At 37.7% G+C, this 18,024-nt stretch overlaps 1 protein-coding gene across 1 annotated transcript in view; it reads left to right on the top strand.

Annotated features, from left to right (window-relative positions):
* The window catches only part of TTC27 (tetratricopeptide repeat domain 27), a 188,279-nt gene that overhangs the window by 128,630 nt on the left and 41,625 nt on the right, over positions 1-18,024 (top strand). Inside the window, exon 13 of the mRNA XM_010372404.2 lies at positions 2,857-3,084. Coding sequence (XP_010370706.1) covers positions 2,857-3,084 — 228 coding nt within the window. The remainder of the gene's footprint in view (positions 1-2,856; positions 3,085-18,024) is intronic.

An 18,024-nucleotide genomic window follows, 5' to 3' on the forward strand; every position in this document is an offset into this window, starting at 1 on the left:
ACGGTGGTACATGCCTGTAATACCAGCTACTCGAGAGGCTGAGGCTGGAGAATCGCTTGAACCCGGGAGGCGGAGGTTGCAGTGAGCCGAGGTCATGCCAGTGCACTCCAGCCTGGGTGATAGAAGCAAGACTCCATCTCAAAAATAAAAATAAAATAAACAATAAAAATAAATAAAAAAATAAAAGAACTAATAAAACTGAATTCATTCTACATTTTAATTCAGCTATCCTATAGGAGCAGTATCTACCTACTTTTGAATTTGGCTATACCAGGTTGGTAGCTACAGGGGAAAATAAATTCTTTTAGATAATCATAGAAATTTCCTGGTTCTCTGACCTGGGGGATTTAAAACACTGAATGTCATTTGCTTTCTTTGAGCTGTCTAGTGAACTTGGAAACAGCCAACTTACCTCACAGTTGTTGTATTCCCTCATAATCTCCTATCACTCAATACACAAAGCCACGCATTAGGTAGGTGTCTTAGTTCTGTTACCACACAGGGTAATTTAAGTAATTCTTTCATCATGGGATATCATGGACTACCAGTGTTTCACCCCCTCATGATCACTGCAGCCTCTCTGTCTTCAAACCCAACCAGATCAGATACCAATCACACATTTCCATTTGCCCCAGGAGTACATTGCCTGAAATCATTCCTATACCTAGTTACTATAATGGTCATTGTTTAATTACAGACCACTACAGTACACTGTAACTGGCTAAAGCACAAAGGAATTTATTAGGTGAACTGGCTTCCAGAATTTCTGGGGTGATATGGGTACCATACCGTCAATGCCAGGCTGTCAAGAGAAATGCCTTCAATCACGTGGTAAGATGATTTCAGCAAAAATTCTGCTGTGGCTATAATCTGTGGTTGAATACGTCTCTTTATAGATGAGTAGAGTTACAGTTAGATACTTCAATAGCTATTGTATTATGTTTGAAGAGAGGAATTACGTGGATTATATTCTAAAACTTTATGTTTATTTTGACTATTTGGGACTTAGAAGTATTTTTTCTTAGAAACTGTTTTATAAATTCCAGTTTCACTTTCAGATTAGGTCTAAAAAGCATACATAACCTGTACTATATCAGAAATGCAGAGGAGCCAACATCCAAAGACACTTTTAGAAGCACAGTCTTCTTTTAAAAGATTTCACAAAAATTAGACTGCTTAAGGAGTAAAGCTATGCCCACCTAAAGAAAATCATATATACAGACTTTCGGATTGCCAGCTGATGTATGTTAGGGGCTTTAAAGTCTCATTTTAGCTACTAAAGGATGGCTTTCCTGGATATGTACATCCATTTTGGCAATGGCTATCTTAGCATCCTTGGCAGCACCGCTGCTGTTTATGTTAAGGTGTGTGTATGAGGATGCAAAGTAGACCTGCTACTGTGCTTTTCGCTCTATGTTGAAATTTATCAGAAGTGGGGTGGTGGACATGGCGGTGGTAGGGAGTTGAGGAGTGGTGGCAACAGGTACACAGCCTGAGTGATGAGGTAGCTCCAAACTGTGGACATACGAGAATAATGCTGAAGTCTGTGCAATGTATTGAGGATGACTTTTAATTTCTAAAGTGAATGGGCTGTCTGGAATCAGATAGGTCTAGTGTGAGCAAGTTTTATCTGTGAGGTAGGATGTAGTTTGATTAAGAGGTAGGTTTTAAGCAGTGCCTGTTAAGTTGTATGTAAATTTATATACAATTTAATAGACATTTTAAAAAACCCCTCCTTTAAAAATTCCTCAGTGACCCCAGGCTCCCCAACCATACCATTTTGAAAAAGGAGAAACATGCTTTTCATTGCCTTTGGGTAGAGGTGAATGAAAGAGACTGCTGTAAAATATGGTCACAGTGGCAACACCTGGTGCAGGTAATGGGTCCACCTGATACCATGAAGTAAACCTCTCTTCAGTGCCTTTCCTTGAGAACCCCAGAGGGCCAGTGAAGCAGTGTTCCCCTTTTATTCCTCGTTCCTTTCTTTTACTTGCACCTTAGAGGCATACCTCTTTTTATTGCATTTCACTTTATTGCACCTCACAGATACTGCGCCTTTTACAAATGGAAGGTTTGTGACAACCCTGTGTCAAACAAGTCTGTCAGCACCATTTTTCCAACCACATGTGCTTACTTCATGTCTCTGTGTCAGCATTTTTAGCAATTAAGCTGTGCATATTTTTTTTTAGACATAATGCTATTGCATACTTAATAGACTACAGTATAGTATAAAAACAACTTTTTTTTTTTTTTTTTTTTTTTTTTTTTTTTTTTTTGAGTCAGAGTTTCACTCTTGTTGTCCAGGCTGGAGTGCAATGACACAATCTTGGCTCACTGCAACCTCCGCCTCCTGGGTTCACGTGATTCTCCTGCCTCAGCCTCCCACCCAATAAACTGGGATTACAGGCAGGCAACCACCACCAAGCCCGGCTAATTTTTGTATTTTTAGTAGAGACAGGGTTTCACCATGTTGGCCAGGCTGGTCTTGAACTCCTGAGCTCAGGTGATCCACCCGCCTCAGCTTCCCAAAATTCTGGGATTCCAGGCGTGAGCCACCATGTCCGGCCAAAACCAAGTTTTATATATCCTAGAAACCAAAAACTGTGACTTGCTTTATTGCAATATTCACTTTATTGCAGTGGTCTGGAACCAAACCCGAAATATGTCTGAGGTATGCCTGTATTTATTTTGTATTGATCCTCTTACTCAACCTGTGTCCTTGATGTGTGAAATAAGAAATCTCAAACGTTGAAAATAAAAATTTGGATTGTGTGAGATTAAAGATGTATATGTTCTAAAAAAAAAAAAAAGCAATTAATCACTCTTAAGCAATTTCATTATTTCTATTGTTTCTAGGCAGAAAAGATCCTTAGACAAGAGTTGGAGAAAAAAGAAACACCAAGTTTATATTGCTTGCTTGGAGATGTCCTTGGAGACCATTCTTGCTATGACAAAGCCTGGGAGTTGTCCCGGTACCGCAGTGCTCGTGCGCAGCGCTCCAAAGCCCTCCTTCATCTTCGGAACAAGGAGTTTCAAGAGTGTGTAGAGTGCTTCGAACGCTCGGTTAAGATTAATCCCATGCAGGTTAGACAACTCATAACCCCCTGCTGCTCTCAGTGCTTGTGCTGTTCTTTGGATTTGATCTTACAGAATGAGTATCCATTTTCTAACCTGATAACTGGTGAGTTTGTTTTTGACAGCTAAGAACTTAGTCTCTAATGGACTTCTTGCTTGTTGTAAACTTGCTTGTTGCAAAAAGTGGATAGGTATTTTTTTTTTAATTCACTTTCTCTTACTTTAACTGTCTGTTTCATTTTGTTATTTTTTCCCCTTCATTGTCCTTAACTATTGACATACAACTATTAAAATTAGGTACAATTTTGAGCAGCTACATTAGGAAGAAAATGAACAAGAGTCAAAATTGCAGACAGCATAGGGCTTTGCAAGTATTTGCTGAAATCAGTAATGAAAGAAAAACCTTTATATAAATAGGATAGCATATAGAATGGATTCTTGATCATTTTAAGAAAAACGTGTATTTATATACACACAAATAACTTTAAATGTTAAAAAGTTTTTAAAGGTTTGACAAAACAATACAAAAGGGTCTGGATCTTTAAACTAAGTGACATGATAAATCCACAGGAGTGGACCTAATTTTGAGGGAAGAGAGATTAACCTTATTTCGTACTTAATGATATTCAGTTATCAGAATGTCTTATTATTAGAAATGGTCATTTTTTCTACCAAACTTTATTTATAACTGCCTTCCCATTTCACCAATCAAAGGCATGTATAACTGTCAATCATGGCTCTTGAAAAACATGCACACTGATTTGCCGTAATCACCAGTTAAAATACTAACTTATAATTAGTGGCTAATGTTCACCAAGCACTTACTATGAGCCAGGTAACTCATTAAGCATTTTGCTAGTGTTCGACTCCAGATGGTCTGATTCCAGAGCCTACACTATCTTTTTTTCTTTAATTGTGGTAGAAAACATAGAAAAATTACCATCTTAACCATTTTTAAAAGTGCAGTTCAGGGCCAGGCGTGGTGGCTCACGTCTATAATCCCAGCACTTTGGGAGGCCGAGGGATCACTTGAGCTCAGGAGTTTGAGACCAGCCTGGGCAACATAGTGAGACCTCATCTCTGAAAAAAATAAATAAATAAAATTAAATGAAAGTACAGTTCAATAGTGTTTTAAGTACATTCCCATTGTTGGGCAACCAATCTCCAGAACTTTTTCATCCTGTAAAACTAAAACTCTATTCTTGTTAAACAACTCCCTATTTCCCCTTCGGTCCCCATCCTGGCACCTGCAGCCACCATTTGCTTTCTCTGTTATGATTTTAGCTGGGTAACTATCTTATGATTTTTATTTTTATGATTCCACTCGTAAAAGTGGAATCATACAATATTTGTCCTTTTGAGACCGACTTATTTCACTTTGCATAATGTCCTGAAGCTTCCTTCATGTTGTAGCATGTGTCAGAACCTCCTGCCTTTTAAAGGCTGAATAATATTCCATTCTATGTACATACTTCTTTTTGTTTACCCATTCATCTGTTGATGGATACTCGGCTTGCTTCTACCCCTTGACTATTGTGAGTAGTGCTGCTGTGAACAGGGGTGTGCAGAAATTATCATTTTTGAACTGGATAACTGAGGGAATGCCTTTTACATTGAAGAAAATCAGAAGCACGTTTTTTTAAATGACAGGTTGAGCTAGTTGCTTACTTTCCGTACTCTGGATGGTGGATATAATTAGAACTTTCCAAATCAGGTAAAAAGCCTGGAGAAGAGAGTAGGACAGGTGTAAGTACAGAATATCAGCAGAAACTAATGGGTGTATTTGACAGCAAGGATGCTTAGAGTGTACTAAGGAATTGTTTTTTGTTGACAGTTGGCTCTAACTCAGTGGTTGTCAACTGGGGATGATTTTGTCCCCCAGAGGACATTTGACAACTTATGTAGTCATTTTTGATTTTGACAATGGGGAAGTGTGGGGATATGCTACTGACATCTAGTGGGTAGAGACCAGGAATGCTGCTAAACATCCCATAATACACAGCACAGCCCCCTACAATAAAAATTATCTGGCCTATCATGTCACTAGTGCCATGGTTGAGAAACCCTCCTGTAACTTGATTATCACTCTATTTTTTTTGGTGGGGAGTGAGGGGTTGGTTTTTGGTTTTTGGTAGAAGGGAGAACTCACTCAATATTGTTTTTAAAATTTTACTTTTCTGAAAAACTGTATCATATCCTTGCATATCTTGGAAGCTTCTGCCTAAAGTTTATCCTAACTGCGATTGCCTTATGACTAGGGTAAGTGAGTTCCCTCCCTTAGCCTGCCACAATCTCAGTTAAATCAGTGCCAGGTACCTCACAGACATGAATTGTTCTCTGCAGCCCACAGTCTGTTGTCAACACGTTAGCATTATCCTTTTCCTTCTGCCTCACTGGCAGCTCCTTCTCAGGCTCCCTTGCTGGTTCCTAAAGGCTTAGTCCTTGGACCTTGTCTTTGTGTGCACTTACTTCCTTGATTTCATCTAGTGATGGAGCTTTAAGTTCCAACTATACACTGACAGCTTCCCAGATTTTATCTCCACCCCTGAACTTGACGCCAGTGCTTAACTGCTTACCCGATCTTTGATTTCATCTGGTGCTGGAGCTTTAAGTTCCAACTGTACACTGACAACCTCCCAGATTTTATTTCCACTGCTGTCTTCTCCCCTGAACTCGACACCAGTACTTAACTGCTTACCCAATCTCCCCATTCCTCATTCCAACCTAGCATTTCCAGTATCTGAAGTGTTCTCCCCATTCCTAATCCCTCTTCCTCCCAACCTTATCCTCATCCCTTTAAATAGCAACCCCATCCAACCTTGGAGTCATGCTTAATTCCTCTTTCCCGTATACCCCACATCTAATCAATCAGCAAGTCCTAGCAGATCTGCCTTGAAAATATGTCCAGAATCAGACTGCTTCTTACCACCTCCTGTCATCCTGGTCCAAATCCCCATTGTCTTGCACCTGATTAATTGTGTTACCTCCTGCCTTTCTCCTTGCCCGTCTATCTGCCTATTCTCAAAGGGCATCCACATTTATCTTTCAAACTCAGGTCAGATATGGTAATACCCAGTCTCTTAATGGCTCTCAAGACTCTCCCCAGTATCTAGCTCCCAGCACTTCTTCTCCCTCCTTCCTCCAATTCTTCCCTTTTCTCACCTCACATTGCCTTCTTTGTTTTCTGAATATGCCAGGCACATTCCTGCCTCAGGGTCTTCCTCTTGCTCTTCCTCTCCTTGGAATGTCCTTCTTCCACATATCTCATTCAAGTCTGCTGGAAGGTCACTTTCTAGGAGGGGCCTTCCATGATCATTCTATTTAAAATCATACTCCCACCTTATATTCCTAATTTTCCTTCCCTGCTTTATTTTTTTCCATAGCACTTATGTATAGCTTACTTCTTTAAAAAAGTTCTGTTTTGTCTTCACTAGAATGCAAGTCCTATGAAGATGGTAATTTTCATCTGTATGGTTCGTTTACATTTTCCTCGTGCCTGTGAAAGTGCCTTGTACATATTAAATATTCAATAAATATTTGTTAAATGAGTGAATAAATAGTATCTTCAACTACTTTTTTTCAGTCAAATATATACTAATTGTCTGCCCTGCACATAGCACTGAGCCAAAGAATGAAGACATAGCAGCAGGTCAGCAGATAGTCCCATTTGTACCCTGGCAATCTAGTGAAGCAAACACAGACAGAACTAGCTAACAATAATGATGCATCAAAGAAATACCTAGCAATTTATATGTAAAGCACTAGTTATATAGAGGCCAAAGAGAACATTTCTACCTTTGGTAGACAATGAAGAGAGGATGTTGGAGTTGGCTTTGAAAGACAGGTAGGACTTGAATAGGTAGAGGAAGGGCAGAGGTTGGGGCATTCTAGGCAGGTGAAGAGTATGAGCAAAGCTCTAGAAACACAGAGAGAAGTGTGTGTGTGTGTGTGTGTGTGTGTGTGTGTGTGTGTGTTTGCAGGGGGAACAGAGGTTTGGTGAATAGGTTAGTTTTTTAGGGTGGAAGGAAGTAGGGCAGTTATAGTGGGAACCCTAGACTGGAGCCAGGTTGTGAAGCATCTTCAATGTGAGTCTAAACTGTTGGGTTTTTTATTTGACAGATAGAGAGCCATTAAAGGGTTGATTTCTTTGGAGCTTTGTTTTAAATGAAGGAATGTGGTGTGTAAAGAGGTAATTCAGGAATATTGTTTTGGCAACACTGGCTGTGGGAGATTCTAGATGGAGACTGAGTTAAGAGACTGTAGCAATAGTTTAGTTTTTTTGTTTTTGTTTGTTTGTTTTTTGAGACAGAGTCTCGCTCTGTCGCCCAGGCTGGAGTGCAGTGGCGCAATCTCAGCTCACTGCAACCTCCACCTCCCAGGTTCAAGCGATTCTCCTGCCTCAGCCTCCCAAGTAGCTGGGATTACAGGCATGTGCCACCATGCCCAGCTAATTTTTGTATTTTTACTAGAGACAGGGTTTCACCAGATTGGTCAGGATGGTCTTGAACTCCTGACCTTGTGATCTTCCCGCCTCAGCCTCACTAAGTGCTGGGATTACAGGTATGAGCCACTGCCCCCAGCCCAATAGCCTAGTTTTTAGCCATGGCCATTCTCAGTGTGGGAGGGGCAATAGGAAGGAAGGGATGAAGAGAGGGAAGTCACAAGGGAGAACTTGACAGGGCTTGCTGGTCTCATTATATAATTTAGAATTAATTATTTACATAGACAAAGAAATGACAATTGCTCAAAGCAGAGTCACAGTATAAACAGATGTTATGTGAGAATATTTTAGAGCTTCTCATGTGGATCCAATTCAGGCAGGCAGTAAACTATGCCAAAATATGCAGGCATTGGATGCTGTAATTGTACAGAACTACTACAAGATGCAAACTTGAACACTATAGACTCGTTTTAACTTGTGAACCAAGTTTGAACTGTCTGGAGGGAGAAAGCATATATGCTATGTTGTCTCCTTTAAGACTGGCAATAAAGGGAAAATAGAAAAATGGAATTAAAAAAATTCTATCCTCTTTTTTAGAAATATCCAAAGAATTAGGCTAAATAACAAAATTTAGGCAAACCAAAAGTGGTATTTGAGTGGCTTTTGCACATCTTAATAACTTTCTGAAGTCAAATTGGTATACGAATAGTTGTATCTGGAAAGGGTTAGGAGGAAAAAAGGCTATTGTTCATCTTTTAGATTTAAGCACATTTTAAAGTGAGAGCTTAAATAAAAACAAAGAACTTCTATAAAGTGAGTGAGAGCGCAAGTTTAAAAAATGAGAGCTCCTATACAAAGTAGAGGAGTTTGGTCTTATATCAGGGATGGGATGCAAAACTGAATACATTGTCTATGGTACATTCATTAGAGAACCAAAAGACATGTACCACTTATTTTTTTTTTTTTTTTTTTGTGAATTCCTTAAAGTGTTCCTTTGTTTTAATAATTATTTTTAATTTAAACAAGCAAATGGCAAATGTATATTTTGATGAACTTAGGGTGTTATTTTTTTTTTGAAAGTCAGCTGAAGGATGGTTAGACAGCACAGCGAAGACTGCTAAATGCACTGACCTCCCCTCCCCCCGCCATTAGAATGTGATTTTTGTTCCTTTTTATTTCTCTGTGGGCTTTTGTTTTTGTTTTTGTTTTCGTAGATCTTCAATTTGGATATTTGGAGGAGTGAACATCGTTGTTGTGCTGGAGGGATGATCTTGATGGTGTTTCTTTCCCCAAAAATTGACTTAGATATTAAAATTTAGTGCTTATAAGAAAGAGTTAAAAAAAAAAATAGGATTGCTTCAATTAAAATTACAAAAGAGACATTTCACGTGTTCTGTCGTTTTATTTCAGCCCAGTCCCTTCTTTCTGACTTGTGATCTCATAGAGCAATGGTATCTCCTGGTCTCTTTCTAGTTCTGTCACTCCATGTCATTTATCTCTTTATAATAGGATGGCCTTGGGGCCTTTTTTGAACAGTAGTAATGACTTCATTTGCCACCGTGCTAAATGATACACAACCTATTACATTCACCAGTCCTTCATTATACCATTGACCTGAGGCTAGCAAGAGATTTTGTCTGACTGTAAAGTTGAAAGTCAAAAGCTTATTTCTTTCTTTTTTTTTTTTTTTTTAAGACATGTATCACTGATATTTATGGTTTGGAGATTGCTAGCCATTGTTCACTTGTACCCACTTGTTTCATTTTTGCAGGTGACTTCTGAAACTACTTAAATTCAGCCTTAAGACTTCTGAGGTTTGTGGGATAGTGAAAGCTGAAGAAAGTGAGAGGGAAATCTGACCAAATCTCCCAGGCACAATTTCCCAGGCAGAAGCTAGAATTAAAATATACGTTCTTATTCCTATTCTTAGGTAATTATTCTTCCTGTTACACTCTACTTTTATGCAAAAAAGTAAAAACAAAAGAAATTGCTCAGCTATCAAACCAGTGTGTGTAGCACCGAAAAAGAGAAATATTATGTCCTATCAATTTTTCCATCTCCCACTTAACACACATACATTTTTCCCTTACTTTTGTCAGTCTCTTCTACCTCTTTAAAAATTAATTTTCCTTAACCTCCTCCTCAATCAATCAGTCACTCGCCTTTGTGAGATTATATGATATTGTAGACAGTATATGTACAAGCATACCACAGAGATACTGTAGGTTCAGTTCCAGGCCACTGCAGTAAAGCGAATATTGTAATAAAGCAAGTCATGCAAAGTTTTTGGTTTCCCAGTGCACATAAAAGTTGAGTTTATGCTGTAGTCTGTTAAGTGTGCAATACTATTATGTCTAAAAAAAAACAAAAAACAAAAAACAAAAAACCCTACATACCTTAATTTAAAACTACTTTATTGCCAAAAAAAAAAAAAAAATGCTAATGACCATCTGAGCCTTCAGTGAGTTATCATCTTTTAGCTGGTAGAAGGTCTCGTCTCGGTGTTGATGGCTGCTGACTGATCAGTGTGGTGGTTACTAAAGGCTGGAGTAGCTGTGGCAATTCCTTAAAATAAGACAACAGTGAAGTTTACTGCATAGATTGACTCCTCCTTTCATGCCAGATTTCTCTGTAGCATGCAGTGGTGTTTGATAGCTCTTTGGCCACAGTAGAACTCCTTTCAAAATTGGAGTCAGTCTTTTCTAACCCTGCTGCTACTTTATCAGTCAAGTTTATGTAATATTCTAAATCCTTGTCATTTCAACAATGTTTACAACATCTTCACGAGGAACAAATTCCATGTCAAGAAACCACTTTCTTTATTCATGCATAAGAGGCAACTTCTCATATCTTCAAGTTTTATCATGAGATTGTGGCAATTCAACCACATCTTCAGGCTCCCTTCTAATTATAGTTCTCTATTTCTGCCACGTGTGCAGTGACTGTCTCCACTGAAATCTCAAACCCCTTAAAGTCATCCATGAAAGTTGGAATCAGCTTCTTCCAAACTCCTATTAATGTTGATGTTCTGACCTCCTCCCATGAATCAGGAATGTTCTCAATGGTGAACATTAGAATGGTGAATCCTTTCCAGAAGATTTTCAATTTGCTTTGCCCAGATCCATCAGAGGAATCACTATGTATGGCAGCTATATACCCTTATGAAATGTATTTCTCAAATAATAAAACTTGAAAGTCTAAATTACTCCTTGTTCCATGGGCTGCAGAGTGGTTGTTGTGTTAGCAAGCATGAAAACATTAGTCTCCTTGTACATCTTCATCAGAGCTCTTGTGTGACCAGGTGCTATGTCAATGATCAGTAATATGATCAGTAATATTTTGAAAGGATTTTTTTTTTTTTTTTTTTTTTTTTTTTTTTTTTTTTTTTTTTTTTTTTTAGCAGTAAGTCTACACAATGGGCTTAAAATATTCAGTAAACCATGCTGTAAACAGAAGTATTGTCATCCGGGCTTCACTGTTCCACTTATAGTCCTCAGGCCGAGTAGGTTTAGCCTAATTCTTTAGAGCTATGGGATTTTCAGATGGTGAATGAGCATTGGCTTCAGCCTAAAGTCACCAGGTGTATTAGCCCCTAATAGGAAAGTCAGCCTGTCCTTTGAAGTCAGGAATTGACTTCTCTCTAGCTATGAAAGTCCTGTATGACATCTTCTTCCAAAAGAAGGTTGTTTTGTCTTCCTAGAAAATCTGTTTAGTGTAGCCACCTTCATCAGTGGTCTTAGCCAGATCTTCTGGATAACTTGCTGCAGTTTCTCCATCAGTACTTGCTGTTTCATTGTGTGCTTTTATGTTATGGGGATGGCTTCTTTCCTTAAAGCTCATGAACCATCCCTACTAGATTCAAACTTTCTTCTGCAGCTTCTCCACCTTTCTCAACCTTCATAGAATTGAAGAGAGTTAGGGCCTAGCTCTGAATTAGGTTTTGACTGAAGAGAATGTTATGGCTGGTTTGATCTATCTAGAGCACTCAGACTTTCTCCATATCAGCAGTAAGGTCATTTCGCTTTCTTATCACTTGTGTATTCCCTGGAGTAGCACTTTTAATTTCCTCAAAGAACTTTTCCTTTGCATTCATAACTTGATTAACAGTTTGGTGCAGGAGGCCAAGCTTTCGGCCTGTCTCAGCTTTTGACATGCCTTTCTCACTAAACTTAATCATTTTTAGCTTTCTTTTCATTTTAATTGATACATTGTAGTTATACATATTTGTGGAGTACAATTTTCTGTTACAGGACAGGTATATGTTGTATTATGATCAAATCAGGGTATTTAGCACGAGATCACCTTATACATTTATCATTTCTTTTGGTGAGGACATTCAAAAGCCTCTCTTCTGGTTCTTTTGTGATCCGCAGTCCCTAATCATTTCTAGCTTTTGATTTAAAGTGGGGGATGTGTGACTCTTCTTTTACTTGAACACTGAGAGGCACTGTAGGGTTATTAATTGTCTAATTTCAATATTGTTGTGTCTCAGGGAGGCAGGAGGCCTGAGATGAGGGAGAAGATAGGAGAGCAGCTGGTCAGTGGAGCAGTCAGAATACACACAGCATTTATCAATTGAGTTCACTGTCCTACATGTGTGCAGTTTGTGGTGCCCCCAAACAATTGCAATAGTAGCATCAAAGATCACTGCTTGCAGATCACCATAACAAATGTAATAATAATGAAAAAGTTTGAAATATTGTGAGAGTTACCAAAATGTGACAGAGACACGAAGTAAGTATATGGTGTTGGGAAAATGGCTGACTTGTTTTACTTGTATTTCCCTACGCCACCTCATATTGCTTTATTATTTATTTATTTATTTGTATATTTATTTTTGCAACAGGGTCTCACTCTGTCACTCAGGCTGGAGTGCAGTGGTGCGCTTTCTGCTCACTACAGCCTTCATCTACCGGGTTCAAGCAATCCTGCTGCCTTAGCCACCTGAGAAGCTGGGACTATAGGCATGCACCACCACGCCCGGCTAATTTTTGTATTTTTTGCAGAGACAAAGTTTCATTATGTTACTCAGGCTGGTCTCTAACTCCTGGGCTCAAACGATCTGCCCCTCCTTGAACTTACGAAGTGTTGGGATGATAGGCGTGAGCCACCATGCCTGGCCTCATACCATTTTAAAGAAAATCCCATACATCAAATAATTTCATTTAAAAAATTTTGAGTATATTTTTCTAAGAAATAGGCAATTTTTAAAAACTGTAATACCATTGCACTTAAAACATCAGTAATAATTTGTAAGAAACTTTTAATTGAGTTTCTGATTTTAATGAAATAAATTTATATCCTTTACTAGAACAGAATGTAATAGGGGCCCTTAATTTAGCAGCATCTTAATCTAGTGAAACATTACAAAGAATTGTAAATAGAGACAACATATTTGATACATTTTGTCTTGTTAAAAATATTTGTTGAAGAAAAGTACCCTAAATGGAAGCCAAAAGATACTAAGTAAATATTTTTAAGTTTTAATATTAACAAGGCTAGAATTAAGAATATGTTCTATTTGGCAGAAATTGCTCTGAGCTTACCAGCTACATCAGTATACTTAGAAATAATATTTTCAATTAAAATTATTATGTCCCCCAGAAAAGAGTCAATAAAACTTTCAACAATTTTAAATGTATAAACAATGAATCTGACAATTAGCAATAAAGAACAACTTTGAAGTAGCAGGTAATCTTAGGAAAAAATAAAAAACACTAAGATCATATTGAAAAAAATATATTCATTAGTAAAATTTCAGTGACATGGTATTAGCATCAAATATGACTAAAATACTGATTAAAACACATGAATGTCTACTTAGAATAATTAATTTTAATTCTGTAATAGATTATGGAAATGTACAAAATTATAATTGTACAGCTTGATTAATGCTCCTTTATTATTTTTTAATGTTCACATAATCAGGATTAAAGTTTTTTACTTTAATATAGTTTTATTTTTCAATAAATTTTATTTTTGAAAATAATTTTTTAATAGAATCATTTTATAAGTCTCCTGATGGAGTAAAACCAATTTATTGATCAACAGTTTGTAGGTTGATAAATATTTTTTTAAACCATATAATTTAAATTATTTTCTTTAGTGCTCTGGTTCACTTTCAGAAGTGATGCAGTTTGGACGTTATATTATGTGGTTGCCTAACTAAGCATTATCAAGTACTTGTATATCAGATATGGATGTGGTATGAATTGTGCTATGTCAACCTATCAACAGAGAACAGAGAGTTTCTGCCAGGAAATGATAATGGACAGAAGTAGTTTCCAAAGGGCCTTAAATGCCCTGTATCGGGATTATCTAACCCTGTGGATGTGGGAGCCTTTGTGGTTTTGAATTAAAAAGTGATATGACAAAAGTGGTATTATGGGAAGTTTAAGTAAGGAATGAATTATCATGGGTGAGTTATCAGTGGCTTGAGTGGGGAGCATGGAAAAGATAGAACGACTGAAGCCTCATTACAGAGGAAATTTTCTGGGACTTGCACATTGGGCTGGCAGTACTGAGGGAGATGTTGGAATCAGAGAGGAGGCCAGTTTTCTCAATTGTCTGATTAAAAAGGAAAAATGTCTCTATTGATAGCTATAGGGAATTTAGGAGGAAGGGAAAATATCTTTTGCCAGCAATGTGATGTGGTTTTGGATGTTGAATATGAGGAGATGGTGCTGTATTGTAGCAGAAATGGTTGCTAGTCCATTGGAGATAAAGCCCAACAGTGAGGCCTGACCATGCAGATGGGGCTTTTCTGTGGAAGTTAGTTGAAGCCATGAAAGTGAGTTCTTCACAGAAAACTGTGATGGAAGAGAGTAACAGGCAATGTCTTGAGCTTTGGGCATCTCCTGCAGTTGGAAGAAGATAGGAGAAATGGCACCAGTGAAATAGGACTCAGAGTATATCAGAGTCTTGGTCAGAGGGATAGAAGGAAACCCCAGAAAGGGGTTCATGGCACCTAAAACAAGAGCAAATGTCAGTGAGTTATGTCACATGTAATGATGAAGTCCAGAGGGCTATGAAGAGGTCATTGGATTTTGAGCTCACTAATGATGTTCAAAAACAGATTCAGGAGATTAAAGGGCAAGTGATAGATGAAGAAACGGAGATATAATCTATAGACTGTTCATTTTAGGAGCATATCAGAGAGATGAGAGACAAATGTAGAGTGTTGTATTCAAAGGGGCAGAAAAGTCAGGTAAAACATTTCAAGATACTGGAGTCCTTTACATGGAGGAAGGCAGAAATGAAAGATTCCAGTGGATAAAGGAGAAATGGAATGTTGTAAGGAGAGAGGGGAGATAAATAGGGAATATCATTCTAGGGGAGAGTGGAATGAGGAGAAGAGATGAAGGTATTAGCTTTGGAAATAAGGAATAGTATTAAAAATAAGACTGGAAAATGAGAACATTAACATAATAGCTATTTCTATTCATTAAGCATCTATATTCTAAGCTCTTAGGTAAGTATGAACTCTTTGTAAACCATTGAGGTATTGAGGGGGATACAGGAGAGTTGTGTTAAGACACAGACTCCTGCCCTCCAGGGATTTATATAGGTTAAATGGAGAGAGGAGACATGAATAGCATTGTGTGTAACTAAGGAGTTGAGTGAATAGGCAACATGCTTTGGGTGCCTGGTGATGCGTTTGGGTGGCCTTGTAAATAAGGATGTGAATGGTCAGAAAAAGCCTGATGGAAGTGAATGTTGGTATGAACTACCAGGAATGGTTGGGATTTGGATAGGTGGAAAAAATTGGGAAAATGTGTTTCAAGGAAGGAAACTAGCAGATGTAAAAACCAACCCTGCAGAGAGCAGTTTCTTGGTAACTATCAGTTTTGACGGTTTATATTTTATTCAGTTACAATAGTGAAAATAGCAACTAATGCTGGGTGTTTACTCAGTGCCAGGTACTGTTCTAGAAGCATTTTCCATTTATTTTTAATTCTCTGCAGTCACTGAGGTACTTACTGTTTTTACCCTACTTTCATAAAAGAAGAAATAGAGGGTTAAGTAATTTGTACTAGATTTTACAATTTATGAGGGATGGGGCTGGGATTTCAACCTGAGCTTTCTGATTCCAGAGCTCTTGCTCTTAACCTCTTCACAATTTTGCCCTGGAGGATTTCATAGCATGCTAGGAAGTAATGGTATGTTTGGTCGAGGTCAAGTTATAAAAAGCCCTGAATACCAGGCTGTCAGGTTTGAACTTTTTTCATCCTTTAATGAAGAACCATCGGGGCTTTCATCAGAAGCAAAGTGAGGTTATAAGATTGATGTTTTGGAACCATCCAGCACGTGTTAGTGAGTGACTCTCTTTGAGACCACAGATTTAACGGAGCTGACCTTTCTAAGTGCTATTGTTATACTTAGTAAGACCAGACTTCTACGATACAGTACTCTGGCATTTTAATCATCTTGGTGGTTTGTACATGCTGCTCTTCCTTGATTTAACTTTTTCTTTCATTTTCGCTTTGGAAAGGATAAAATATTTTTATTTGAAATGGCTTTATATAGTTTCTGTTTTGAACTTATGTTATTTGTGGTGGGAAGACTCAAGGAGGTTGGAACTCACAATCCAAGAGAGAGGACGGGATGAACATGTGTGAATAATATGTACAGAAAACAGACATTCTTCCCTTTTTATTCCTTCCTTCTCATATTGGTAAGCAGAATGAAACTCTTAAGGTGTAACTTGCATAACTGCCAAGAAATGTGAGCACTGTGATAACATCTAGGCTGTAGCTGTGACTGATGCATAGTGGGGAGGCCGAAAGCTTTGCTGCCATAGACCTGATTCTGAATTCTGGTAATCCCGAGGAAGATAACAAAGGCAAATCTCTTCGTCTTTCTGAGCTTTTAAATAGTGGAGTTTACAATCTCTACCTGGATTTGCTGCTAAGAAAATTAGAGCTGATATATGTTAGGTGTCTAACATATTTCCTAGCCCATAGTAAGTTCACAATAATAGATGTTACATAGTGGTTCTTTACTTTTCTGCCTGTTGCACTGTAGAAAAACCATTGCTGCCCCATTATCTGTAGGCTAAAATTAGGGAGATATATCTAACAGGAGAATCTCACATGCAGATGACATATAAACACCTATGTTACCTTGCATTGTGAATTATTTGAAAAGACTGGGCAAATATAAAAACCAGTGATAACCAAATCTAGGTCAAGAATTAAGAGAAGGGCATTCAATAATTAATAGCCTAGAGTAAAAGAAAAATTATGTATAAAATTTAGTTGATCCTTTAGTTTAAGGGAAGACAATAAAATAGAAGAAATTATTCCTTTGGAGAGACCAGGAAGCTGGCAGGTTAAGATTTGTATTTCCTCGTGGAAGGAGAACTTAGAATTTAGTAAATGAGAAACTTGGTTATGAAAGAGTTGGCGGTACACATTAGGAAAAAAATGAACATTAAGAATCACTTTAGGAAAAGCTACTACCAGACACCGTTGATGTCACTCTTGGATTTGACTGTGGTCATTTCCTGTTTAACGATACTACATTCAACAACTCATCTGCGTTTGGGGTCTTAGAAATGAGGCAGGGGTACACAAAGAGTGGAGGGTGTGGTGTGGCTTTAGGATTAGATTATTCTACATTAACCTTTATTATATGTGACAGAAAAATTCAAAACAGTTGATCCTATGAGGAAAACCAGCCAAAAGTGTGAATACTGATTATTGATTATGTAGAAACTTTCAGGAGTAAGGAAGCTTGAGTAGTAGGCTCATAAGTGGTACCTATTTAAGATGCCTTAAATAACCCTTGTAAAAATTAACTTTTTAATTATAAAAGTTATCTATGCCAGTTATCTAGTGGTGCTTAGTCTTTGCTAACCCTCAGGGTAGCAAACTTTAATTTTTATTTTAATTATTAAGGTTTAATAAGTATTACAGTCACTGTCTTCAGCACACATATTTCACACTTGGATTAAGGGACTATTGTGTGGCTTTAAGCCAGTTTTTTCCTTTGTAAGCATCATTTTCCTCTAGATCTCTTTTGAATTGATTTCTAAGGTCTCTAATTGAACTGATTCCCTTCTAGTTCTTCAAACCTGCTAATTCTAAATACCAGACGATCCCTGACTTATGATAGTTCCACTTAATAACTTTTTGACTTTATGATGGTGTAAAAATGATCCACTTTCAGTGGAAACTATGCTTAGAGTTCCCATACATCTATTCTGTTGATAACTTTCAGTATAGTAGTCAATAAATTCCATGAGATATTCCACACTTTTTAAAAAATAAAATAGGCTTTGTGGTAGATGGTTTTCTCCATCTGTAGTCTAATGTAAGTGTTCTGAGCATGTTTAAGGTATGCTAGGTGAACTATTAGGTTCAGCAAATCAAGTGAATTTAATGCATTTTTGACTTAACAATATTTTCATTTTACGATGGATTTATCAGGACATAACCCTCTCGTAAGATGAAGTGCTTGTGTATTCCATTCTATTGTCAGTGTCCTTATTGTGCCACTAGATGGCA

Source organism: Rhinopithecus roxellana, chromosome 17 (assembly GCF_007565055.1).
Source record: "Rhinopithecus roxellana isolate Shanxi Qingling chromosome 17, ASM756505v1, whole genome shotgun sequence".
NCBI lineage: Eukaryota > Metazoa > Chordata > Mammalia > Primates > Cercopithecidae > Rhinopithecus > Rhinopithecus roxellana.